This window comes from Rhinolophus ferrumequinum, chromosome 14 (genome assembly GCF_004115265.2).
Source record: "Rhinolophus ferrumequinum isolate MPI-CBG mRhiFer1 chromosome 14, mRhiFer1_v1.p, whole genome shotgun sequence".
NCBI classification, from domain to species: domain Eukaryota; kingdom Metazoa; phylum Chordata; class Mammalia; order Chiroptera; family Rhinolophidae; genus Rhinolophus; species Rhinolophus ferrumequinum.
Genome location: NC_046297.1, coordinates 1492340 through 1505168, shown reverse-complemented (window position 1 = coordinate 1505168; position 12829 = coordinate 1492340). Strand labels below are relative to the sequence as shown.

Sequence of the window (12829 nt, the reverse complement as noted above, 5' to 3'; positions counted from 1 at the left end):
CCTTACAGAAATACTCAGTAAATGCAAACCCCTTTCTAACCAAGGTCTTTCTTAATAACATTATAGAAGCAAACTAATATATCCATGTTCAGATAAATTTCCCCAAATGGAATATGAAGTCAAATAGCGTTCACGGGTCCTTTTCTTTTATGTTGTTCTATTTCTCGTGATCTGGTCTAACAAGGAGAACTGGCACCCACTCAGCTAACGCATGTCCTTCCTGAAGCCGCGTCAGTCTTACTGCCGCTCAGACACACTGCTCTCCAGAACCGTATGTTAGCCTGTTAAGTAATGGACTGGGGTTGATCTTTAATGAAGAAGCTGTCCTTCAACAGCCTCCATCACTAGTTTCTATTAACACTGAGGCCTCCACTGACCCAGTGCTGATGCCAACAGCCAGTAAGGAACTGTGCCTCTTATCGTGACTTCCGATGGATCTGAAATTGGAATAAAATAGTTTTATCAGACTAACTCAAAGTGACTATTTCCTGCCATGAGATACATGACAGAAAGAAAAATAACAATGCCCAATATTCAGTTTCTATGAATAATCAGTTTCCTTCTTATTTTCTTCTTGTTATTATTTACCTTTAAGATAAAATCAAGTTTGTTATATTTTCCATAATGGTCTAATGCTTTCAGGTTTTAGAATCTGGGTTTGAGTTTTGATGAGGCTCTTTAAAACCTAATTTTTAAATACAAATCATCTCTATTTCCTGAACATTCATGAATATGACCTTTAAATAGTAATAAATAAAGCTTTATCTACACAGTCCATGGCTAAATCTTTTCAATTAAAATTGTGTTATAATCCTTTGGATCTTTATGTTGTTTGTCATTTTCTCTGTAACCCCAGAGGAATGAATAAAACTAGGAAACACATTGCGGGGGGGGGGGGGTTGCGGGTTGAGTCTTTTACAGGTAATTGGTATGATTTTTTTCTAGTCAAAAATAGTAACATTTAAAATTTCTTAAGTGTGGTGACACACATTTTTGGTAATGTCATTGAACTCAGACTGCTTACCTAGATGGAAAGACTTGTGCTGTATTGTCTTCAGTCAGATGAACATTTGCACTGATTCTTAGAAAGACCCTAGATAATTACTCAGGCGGCAGCTCTCTCCTCCATGGAACGAGACAGCCTCTCAGGTTTTGCTGCAGTGCTTGGCTCTTGCCTTGTTGCCTTGCCTTCCACACAAGGTTTTTATACTATGTGTGCTTCTCTATTATCTGTGGAGGGGTTGGATTTCGAGAGCAGACTTACGTAACTCAGTGCTGAAAGTTAGGAAGAATGGGTTTCGTTTGTATCTGTTTAAGTGCCTCCTTTCCTTACCCGTAACGATTGCCAGGATGCCCTGTGCCTGCCTTTATGTCCTGTTGGTTGATGGAAAAAAGTAAAGCAGTCTCTACCATCACATCACCTTTTGGTAGAAAACTACTCTTTCCTTTTAAGAGTACGGTCTATGAGAAAGTTTCCCTTTGTCTATACAATTTACACATAATTCTGCAGACAGATTATGCTTTGATATCTTAAGATAACTTTGTAATATCATTGTTTGGCTGCAAGAAACATAGTATAAGACAGTATTATCATAGTAATTTATTTAAGCAAAATGATAATAATTAAGAAAAAAATAAATGATTGGTGGTCAATTTTTTATTATAAACTTTGAGCTCTGAATATTATATCAGGAAAGGGAGATGATATATTCTCATAAACATGTCAGCAAAATAATTGAAATGCTACTTGATTTATCTTAAAGTATTTTTCCATTTTATGTTTGTGTTTATTTTTTGTTTGTTTATGGTAAATTACGTTACCAATAGTTACTTTGTTCCTTTTTTAACTATAATTTTTAAAGAGCTATGCTGTTCTCTACCTTATTATTTTACTAATATCCATCATTTTTTCTCATTCGATAGTGTGAAATATCTTATATAGTGTGAAATAAATACTTTTGAATAATCAAATATTTTATTTTTTAAGTAAAAGTAAATATTTTATTTACTTTATAAAATCATGGGAATGATACATATGTGTCTTTATGTTATCTCTGTTATGTTTAGGGTTTTCAGAAAAAAAATTTGATATGCTTCAGAATAAACAAGAAGTAAACTTGAAATAGTAATTTTAATTTATATACGTTAACTGATTTTATTATTTCAATTAAATTATGTTGATAATTTAAAATGTTATATAGATCAGGAGATTTTTAATTAAATTGCTTTTGAATACATACAAAGGTATTTTCCTGCTCATCTTCAAGTATATCTTGGCCTTAGGGTAGTTTCACAGATTTGAGCAAAATATAATGATATTAATAACATGATTAATTTCGTAATACCAGGGACCAGGCATCATGCTAAGTACTGTATGTGAAATTCATTAGCTCACGGGGAGTACAGAACAAGGGCTCCTGATTTCGCCTTTCTAAAGATGAAAAACCTGAAGTGCAGAGAATTTATATAATTTGTCTAGGGTCACATACAAAGTGGCAGGGTAGGGTTTGAAACCAGTCCAGTGTAGCCTCAAAAACCTTGCTTTGAGCTCCGGCTGTGTTTAGTAAGTGCTATGGCTGGCTCGAGGCTCTGGCTCTGCAGAGCCAAATCTTCCATATTCAGGGATTTGGTGAGCCAGTGGTTAAACCATGGGCTGTTTGAAATTAGGCCTGGTGGGAATATTTTCCATGAACATCGGCAAATGCTTGTCGATGGGGCTTGTCACACCCTGTACCTCACCTCCCCGGAGGTTACTGCACACCACTGCTGGACTGCGGGATCTTGTCTGCGTTTCATACTACGTTGCACATACAAATATCATATACTGCCTATAAACTGGCATCTGTTAAGAAATTAATCCTTAATAGTTGTTGATTAAATGTCATATTTTATTGTCAGAATGTCTGAAATAATTTGTTATAGAGAAGAATGTGTGAAATAATAAATTATCTTTCTTTTTTATTTTCAGTGATAGTGGAAAGTGGAAATATAATTTCTTTTGTGGCTTATATTAATTCTGGGTATTGTAACGTTTATAGAAATATTGTAGGATTTGCAAGACTACAGTCAAAAAAAGTGGTAAGTTTTAAACTTATGTATTCTCTTTAATCCATTAATCGAGTCTTATGAATAATGAACATCTTTTCATTTGCTTATTGGACATTTATTATCTATTTGTCTTCTTTTGTGAAATTTCTGTTCAGTTTTTTGGGCTATTTTTTGTTGGGTTTCTTTTTTCCTTTTTACTGAATTGTGAGATACCAGAATGTAAGATCAGTTGTAAGACATGCTGAGTGGTGAGACACAGAAATTGACCAATAAGCACATTAAAAGATACTGATCTTATTCATCAGAGAAATACCAATTAAAACCACAGCAAGGTACCACTATAAGCAGATCAGATTGGCTATAATACACTTAACATATGACCCAGAAGTTTCACTCTGGATATTTACTCAAGAGAAATGAAAATACATGTCTAGTAAAAGACCTACACGAATCTTCATAAGCCCCAAACGGGAAGTAACCCAAATGCCCATTGACAGTTGAATGGGTAGAAACACTGGAGTCTTCCTACTGGGGAATGCCGCACCTGAATACAATGAACTAACGAGCCCTCTGAGAATATGGATGAATCTCAGCAGAACAGGCTGGCCCAGAGCCTCAAACCCAAAAGAGTACATTCTGTGTGATTCCAGTTTTATGACGTTCTCAAACAGGCGAAACACTAATGCAGAGAGGTAGAAAAGTTAGAAAGAAACTAATCCTTGGCTCGTCAGGCCGTCTTCAATGAACTCAATTGAACATGTAAACTTCGTTGAGTTCTGTTGTTCAAGTTATATTCAGTGTGAAGATTTTCCATTTGGAAAAGTGGCAAACCTGCAAGTCAGACGCTGGCTTTTGACCCGAGGATACTTAGAAAAGAATTCCACCTTTTTGGAGTTCCTGTCATCCTGCTACCCTGAGGGCGACACCCTGTTTTCCCTTTGTTTTTTATCTGACTGCTCACCAGCTTATCCCTGTTTCAGTACACCCCTGTTTGAGCTCTCCCTGAAAAAATAATTTGGGCTTTCAGCTTTGTCTCCAGAACCATGCATACTGAAAATCCTGAAGGCCCTTTTCCACAGAATTCCTAGTTCGGACCTAAATTGTGAGTTCCCTCAGTCAAACTCACTTTCCATGTTTCTTTTTTAAACAGGACCAGGGTAAAATTCCACTTTTCCTGTTAATCCCTTCACTTCTGTTCCTGGATCTCCGCTAATTTTTCTTATTTTCTGTTAGTTCAGTACGTGTGCCTTGTAAGGGGCTGAGGTAACAAGTGGTAGTTCATGAAACATACTCAGCTGAGCTGTGCTTATCAAACGGTACCCTGGGGCTGGAAAATGGAAGGAGTTCCATATTTCCCGAACATCGCGGAGGATTAAAAAACTTAATTTGCACATCACTAAACGGCGGTGGTGTCGTGTCTTTAGTTACCTTAGGTAGGCTGACGTCAATTTATTATTGTTCAAATATAATTTAAGTGCACGTATAAGTAAATGCTTTCTCTGATTTGCATGAAATTGCAATTTATTTTAAATACCATATACCTAAATGGTTTATGAACAGTGTTTCTGGTAGTAACAATATTTGTCCATTATATGTAAGTGATTTAAGTAAATATCAGTTATCTATATCTCTTACAGAAAAAAATTCAAAAACTTGTTTATATGGGTCAACTTAATGAGAAGGAGTCCTTTGGTGAGATTAGCGTTCTTCTTCAAGTTCCTTTCACGTGCACAGTAATTACCGGAAAAGAGGTGGAGATGGCAGTCATTGAAGACAAGGCTATATTTGGTAAGTGAATACCTTTTTCAAAATGTTAACTGTGATATCATTTTATTTATTGAGTTTTTGACAAGAGTGGACATTATTTCACAGACAAACCGGGACACTCAAGTGAATACAGGTGCATATATGTTATTTTTAGAGACAACATTTCTATGGATGGCCCTCTTTTTAACTTCATATTCTGTCTGATTTAATTATGCTGTTTTAGAATGTATTAGCAATATTTCAAAAGGCTTTGGTTTGAAATTAATGAAATCTTTCTTCTAATTTGCAAGTTACCATTAATAGCAACACTCCCTTCTTCTCTGGAATGTATTTTGGTTTTTCATCTCTACAACTATCGCTTCTGTGTTTCTGGTTCAGGTCAACTATGTGTTATCCTCTCGTGTGAGGTCTGGTCCAAGTGTAGATGAAGCTCTAGACCTTGTATGTAGGCCCTTATCTAAAGTATTAGAACTTAGGACTGTGAAAAGAATAATAAGCATGCAGCCACCTGCGTTTGGCCTTCAAACATTATAAATACTCAACTAGGATATGCAATTAAGTATAAAGGATAAATGAATAGGGGTTAATGAGTCATAACATAATAGGTTATTGGAGAAAAGTATGATTTTATGTATAATAAAACTCAAAATGTCAAATATTGAGTAAGGGATAAAGGAAGAGAAACTGAGAGAAATTAACATGGGTGAGAGATTTGCTTTAAATAAACTCAATTAGGAAGATTTTCGTGATTATCCATGTCTGATGTGAATGAATCCCCTTGTCCTGAATTTCAAGCATTTTTGTGTCTCTTCGAGAATATGTACTTTAACTCTCATTCGGCTTAACTTCAACATCATGTCTTCATTTTTAAAAGTTATACATTTGAAATAGCACATTTGATATATCCGTATATATTGAAATATATACGTTTGATATATTTTGTTTCCTTCTGTGACATTCACATACAATCCCTCCTCAAAGTAAATATCACTTAAAAATAATGACTAACCACCATTTTAAATTATGACATTCTCACCTGATAGAGCTCGAGTTCTCTTTTCCTGTACTAATTATGGTAACTGGTGCAGGCAAATACACTGTGGACTCTTTTATGTAAATCAGCATTTCACACATGAAAGTGCCGCTTTCAAGCATGTATTAGAATCTTCTGTGCCATCTGGCAACCCAAAATTCAAATAGATGTGTAGTATAAGCTTTGGTTGTGTGTTTGTGTGTGCTGTTCTTATTTTACATTTCATTCTATATTTTGTTCAGTTGGGACTGATGTTATAAAGCTACTGACATGCTGTGTGCCTAATTAGTTTAACATTCCCTCAGTGGAAATGTTCTTGAGGATTGTATTTAGCTTGTTTTGCCACAACTTAGAAGGAAGTAAAATATTCTATTTAATTTCAGAGTCCTTTTATTTCTACATTCTAATTATTTTATTCCAAATAGTAAAACAATAAAATTAAATTAAAATTAAAAGCTAAATAAGTTTAATAAAAAAATAAGTTAATTTTGCTGAGTCACCTTCACACATGAACAATGATGATCTTTAATTTTGCATTTTTGTGTTAGTTGATTCTGTTTCCATTTATTCCACTTCTTCTATCATCTGAAATAGGGATCCATCTCTGTAAAATAGCATAGGGCAGAACCCAAGGGACAGTAAATTATGCCTTAAAAATATCAAGTTGAAGATAAATGAAAATGTTAAACTAGAAGCAGAAACATGAGCAAAACCCACGATATGTCATCTCGCTATCAAGATGATATTGTTGTTTTTAGCTGTTATATTACTTTGGTATTAGGAATAATTATTCTCTTAGAAGAAGTCGCTGATCAAAAATAAACAAAAAAATAAATAAAACTAATATGTTCCAACAGAATCCTTAGTCATACGTTGATTACATTGCCTGCACTTTGTAATCTACCAGAGATTATTATATATGGTGATTTTTTTAGAATTTTAAAATGTATTACTGAAAAAGTAAGTTGAAGTTTATATCTTTCATCAAGTATACAGATCGCACTCTCTATTTGCTCCCATTAAATCATATTAGATAGCCAATATCATTTAAATGATCCAGTTTATTAATAACAGTAAATATTTAAAGGGAGCAGTGCATTCACTACGCATATACCTGGGGATAGGTAGAACAGAATCCAAGAAACACAAAGGACTGCATAAATGTGAAAAGCTTTATCTGGAGGATTATATATAAAGCTATCTATATACAATCATAGAGGAAGACATATGCGATAATTAGTTTTGCATTATTTAAAAGGATTTCAAGAGTGATTTCTTTCCTCATTTAGGTTGTTAACTTTTGGAAGCTAGGAAATAACTTGTTTTGTAATCTTTGTACATACTTCTCAGACATTACCTTCAGCATCTAAATAAAAATGAGAGTTATTAAGTTTAAGCAAATATAAATAGACTTTATTTTCAGTACATGCCACTAGGAATATAGTTTATCTGATTACTTCTTTTCTGAAGGTAATATATTTTTGTCTAGATGCAGAAGTGATGAGTCACTTAGATTAAAATTATGCGTACCAACTATTTTAATTTTATTGATATCTGAAATTCTCATCCTACCATTAACACAACTGTACTCTTTTTGTAATGAGAAAGAATTGCTTTTTATATATAAGAAAAGAATTACCTCTGGTATTATCATATCTCATTCAGCCATGCACGACTGAATTTAAATTGTTTTTTCCAAAAGGAAAATTCCAATTCGAAGGTGACATTGGTACTATTGACCTTAAACAAATGCCAGCCACATATCTCCAGCAAAATGGGTTTATTTGGGAACAACAAAAGATTGCAGTGGTAACACACAACCATGGCAGGCCACCAGCAAGTCCCCTAAAACAAAGGAGACGAAGCTCTTTTATAGAGAAGGGGAAGCTGGCAGGGCTCTTAGAAACAAGAGTCTTTCCTGGTGTGCTTCGTCACCCACTAGGGCCTGAGAGCGCCCCCTTCTGACAGGAAGACTATCCAAACCCTCATCTCTAGTAGTGATTCTCTTACTCAAAAGCCTAGGGAACCAGACTTTTCAGTATAGATAGGTCTGTTAGGCGGCCCAGAAGCAATGCATGGATTGCTATGAAAAGACCTAATTCCCAACACATCAGTATTTCTCCTCTGTGATGAGGCAAGTTATAAACAGGTGTCTCCTTGGTAACAGTGTTAATCAGAAGAGCTTAAATTCTCCAACGATTTGTCTCCTTTTTCCTCTTTGTTTTTTGTTTTTGCTTTATGATAAAATTTGGATGTGTAACACATTTCCAAGTGAAAAATAAGGTATAATACTTAGAAGTATTTTTCCTCTTATGATTCTTTTTCACTCATTACTAATAATGTTATAAAAGAAAAAAAGAAAATTAACTTGATTACATTTTTTGTTTTGTTTTAGACCAAATTTTGAGTGAAAAGTTATATTTCACATAACTGTTTCTCAGTATATTACTTTATTCCATTAGGTAATTTGTAACTATATTAAAGAATTTCTTTGTTAATGATAAAACCAGTCAAAGTTTTTGAACATCTTGCAGACATTTAAAAGTAGTTCTTACTTTGAGAAATTGTTTATCTTATAAAATAATATGTATCATATACATATATCATTTATATAACAAAGAAATGATAACAATCAGAAAATAACGTTGACCTTGATATTAGTTTGATAATACATATTTAGCCATTTATAAATTTTTCAGTTGTTTTGCAAAACAAAGTTAAGGTTTTCACTTGAGTTTGGTTTTTCAGTAAGTTGTTTCATAAACAAAACTATTAAAATATTTTAATTTATGGAGTTTTGGAGAGCAGACTTCATTTTAGGATATTGTGAATGGCAGAAGAGATTTTAGCTTATTCTAAGAAAAGCAGCAGTGAGATGCCAAATACCATATTACCAATTTCAGATTTGCCAATGCTCTATGTTATACGACACATGAGACCACTGTTGTCCTAATGGATGTAATCCTTGCTCAATCGTGGATTCAGTGATTCAGCCTGTGTGTGCATTAGCGTGCCCCTCAGCCATAAGCTTACCTGTGAGCAGTGGTGTTTGCTAGTGACGAAAATCATCTCCCACAATTCTGACATATTTAGTTTAAAATATTTAAATATAATAACTTTACATTTCTCTTGCAGAAAGATGTTAAAACTAGTATTATTCTGGGTTTTTAGATGCCTCCATTAAAATGAAAACACAAATAATTATTGAATACACAATAAACAATGCGTTTGTTGGCCAAGTTCAATGCACAGGAAGCATTCCCAAAGCAATTTTATTATGTCTCCTACATTCTCTGATTTTTTTTTCTGTGATAGAAGTTCTTCCCCCGCAACCTTTAAAAATTCAGTCTAATGATTTTGTGATCATTTATGTCATGAAATACCGTATGAGTTACTTGTAGTTGCCAAGTCATCTGGGCCGAGACATTACATCTAGCCTGTTAAGAAGCATGTATTCAAACTCAGCTGAAGGTGGATGGGCGTGCTACATGCTTGTGGTCGTTTTCTTTTGCCACCTAACAGATTACCATCAATTTTTCAGTTTAAAGCAACACTCATTTATGGTCTCACAGTTGTGTAGGTGCGATGTCTGGGCAGGCGTGACTGGGTTCTAAGAGTGTCACACGACTGAAATCGCAGCGTCAGTCTTGCTGGGCTGTGATGTGGAGCTTCAGGAGAAGAGGCGTCTTCCAAGATCACTCAAGTTGGTAGAATTCCATTCCTTGAATCTGTAGCTCTGACGCCCGTCTTCTCACAGGTTGTCAGCCAGGGGTCACTCTCAGACACTAGGTGGTTCCATCGCCCTGGCCCCGTCCAGTGCAGCAGTGAGGAGCTCCCTCCCATCCAATTTCTCTCTCTCTCTAAATCTCTTGGACTTCCTCGCTCTGACTGGGACATACCCACCCAGACAATCCTCCTATTTTAGGGTCGACTCGTTAATAAACTTAATTACATCTGCAAAATCTCTCTGCTGCATCACACAACCTAATCCTGAAATACCGCTTGATTCCGAAGGCCACCTTAGAATCCTACTGCCCAGACGCTGCAGTTGTGTCTGCGTCTCTGCTCCCTCATCCCCACCTGCAGCTTTCTTCCTGTGGTTTCTGGTATCTCTGCTGTGGGGCCAGCTAGGGGGCCGGGGAGAAGAACATGGTGAAGAAGTCATAAGGGCAGTGAAGAGGTTCTTAATTGAGCATAACTTTTATAAATTGGCTTCTCACTTTCTGTGCTTGGCAGTTGTTTCAAGCCAACCATTTCCTCATTGAGTGCCTTTGAGGGTTTTAGAAATTCCTTGATATTAGGAAGGGACCTTTCACTTGTGATTCCTTAATAGGGGAAATTCATCTTCTCCCTTGGAGTCCAGATTTCTTTCGGTGAGGCCACTGCGCTGTCACCTCCATCCCCCACCCCCCTGTGCGACCCTGTTGGGACTCCCGTGTCTCTCCTTCATGCATGAGTCCACCTCTGGTCTGCATGGGAAAGTCTGCGGAGCACAACTCTCCCACATTCTTTGCAAACTTGGAAAGTGCGGGTCAGTTCCAAAGCAGTCACTTCCATAGCTTGTTTGTCAGAAATCAACTAGTCTGTCACTTACCTTTAGATTTTTCAGAGTAGTCAAAAAATAGTGTCATGTGGCTTTTGACTTCTGGAAATACACGTCCAGCTGTCCAGGTGGTCCTGTTGAGGTTCTCACTTTTACTGGGTGATGTAAGGATGTCTGTCCTCAGAGCAACTTGGGCGATGGGGTGCTGAGGCTTAAAACAGAGTCCTCGGAAGATCCTCGTCACGATTCTCTAACAATTTCCATTCCCAACCATTGTCTACCCTCAGTAGGGAGGGCCTTCGGAGAGTTCTAGTTCTCATGTTTTAAAAAATGAGTACCTTGCTATGAAATGTACTGCCTTATGCTCTAAGCTGAGTCCCTCGCTTTAAAATCTTGAAACATTCATTATGCAAGTATGCTAGGCATCCGTCTACATACTTTACATGCTTTCTCTCATCAAACATTCACAACAACCCATGAGACATGTGCATTTAACATGTGTGTGTTTTCATATATTGACTATTGGAAATAATACTGCAGTGAACATAGGGGTGCAGACATCTTTTCAAGTTAGTGTTTTTAATTCCTTTGAATAAATATTCAGAAATGGAATTGCTGGATCATATGGTAGTTCTATTTTTAATTTTTTAAGAACAGTGTAATCCAAGATTTCCCACTTTTCCTAGATTCCCAGGAAGAACAATGCCAACTTTGCCTTTAATTGTGGTAGCTTCCTTTACCGAGATAAACTCATATTTTTATTAATATTTCTTCCTTTCTCTCCCTACTCTCCATATCTGCTATTTTAATCAATTTTTACATGTGACTACATGTTTACCTTATATCAGATTCTTTTCAATAGCAGACAGATTATAAATTTAAAAAGTATATAACTGTATCAAGTATCTGATGTAGAAGTAGATGGATGAGTTCTCTCGATAATAAAGAAAGAGTTTCGGTATTTTTTAATTAATGTGTTTAAATATTGGCTGGTATTTTTCTCTCCTGAAAGAAGGAAGTGTTATTGGAAACTAGGCTTCTCTGAAAGTGATGATTAATGACCAGTAATACTTGTAGTGACCCAGAATTATACAAGTATCAGCTCAGTGGGTTTAGGTGAAGCCACCGACCACAAAGGTGATATTGAAATAGATGGTTGACCCTGACTGCAAGTAACATGATTTGAAATGCAGCCAGGCATAAATCTGGTTTTAAAGCGTCATCAGAAGCAGAGTTCTGAGGCATCTCCTAATTCCCTGGACGTGAGGCATTTTGGTACCAATGAGTTCAGTTTTAGTCCCGAACCTTCATAGATCTTGATCCTTCAATCTTATAATTATATGATGCCTGACTCAGGAATTTCTTTTCAGCAAAAAATTTGAATGACAGGTCATATGATGTTATAGATACTCGATTATGTCACTTAGAAAACGCATTGTCTCTTCAAAATTGTAATTGCCTGTAAATAAAAGGGAATTATTATAAATTTTTGCCTCATAGGAAATTACCAAAGCTTACCATGATGCCTTGCTGGGTTAGCAGAAAATGCAATAGTAATCTGATATCAAGTTCAAGCCAACCCAAATATTAATGAAAATTTTGTATTTCTTGAACTTATTTCAGAATTTGTTCACATAAAATTTCAGTTTCTCTGTAAATCCTATGTTTCGATATTTTTAGAGAGACTCCAAATCTATGTATACAGAAATATAATTTTAGAAACTTATAATTACATTGTATTTTCTGATGCTTTAATATTTTTACTACAAAACCTTACTTAATTGTTAGAAACTACACCGGTTTGCATCTTATTAATTCAGTGTTATCGCTTCTGATAATTCTAACTACGCTTTTGTAGTATAGTATTTTTATCCTTTGGTTGCTTATATTATTTGGCAAAACTAAGCCCCTACAAAGTACTGATCCCTTGAAAAATAATTCATGAAAAAGAAAATCAGAATACAGGAAATACGGCATCCCATCTGTGAATGTGTACATGGCCATTATAGCCACTGTGTAAGATGTTGTCCCCTCGTGTTTTTCTAGAGTATTTCTGATGTTGCATCTTGACTGATTGTTAAATGTTGACTCTTACTCATTTCTTTAGAAAAGCAGGTAATTGAGTAAAATGTGTCTTGTAAGTAATTTGATAAAATCACTCCTATTGACAGAGTTATGCACAAATAAGAAAAAGATTGCATTTTAAAATCTGACTCCTTGAACCAAGATCCTGAGAGGACATTTTTAGTAAAAGAAATTATCGTTGAGGATTTTGTTCTCACTGCCGGTATTTACTTCTACTTCCGGAGTGGTGTGTCTGTGTGGCCGCCTAGAGGTTTCCTCTCCTGTACAGAGAAAGGCTGGATTCCCCAACCCCTCTTGCACTTAGGCTGGAGCCGTGTAACTGGCTCTGGTTAATAGCATAGAGGGAAACTATT

At 35.7% G+C, this 12829-nt stretch overlaps 1 protein-coding gene across 1 annotated transcript in view; it reads left to right on the top strand.

Annotated features, from left to right (window-relative positions):
• The window catches only part of CNBD1 (cyclic nucleotide binding domain containing 1), a 154745-nt gene that overhangs the window by 137806 nt on the left and 4110 nt on the right, over positions 1–12829 (top strand). The window contains exons 9-10 of the mRNA XM_033126939.1: positions 2969–3078; positions 4686–4836. Coding sequence (XP_032982830.1) covers positions 2969–3078; positions 4686–4836 — 261 coding nt within the window. The remainder of the gene's footprint in view (positions 1–2968; positions 3079–4685; positions 4837–12829) is intronic.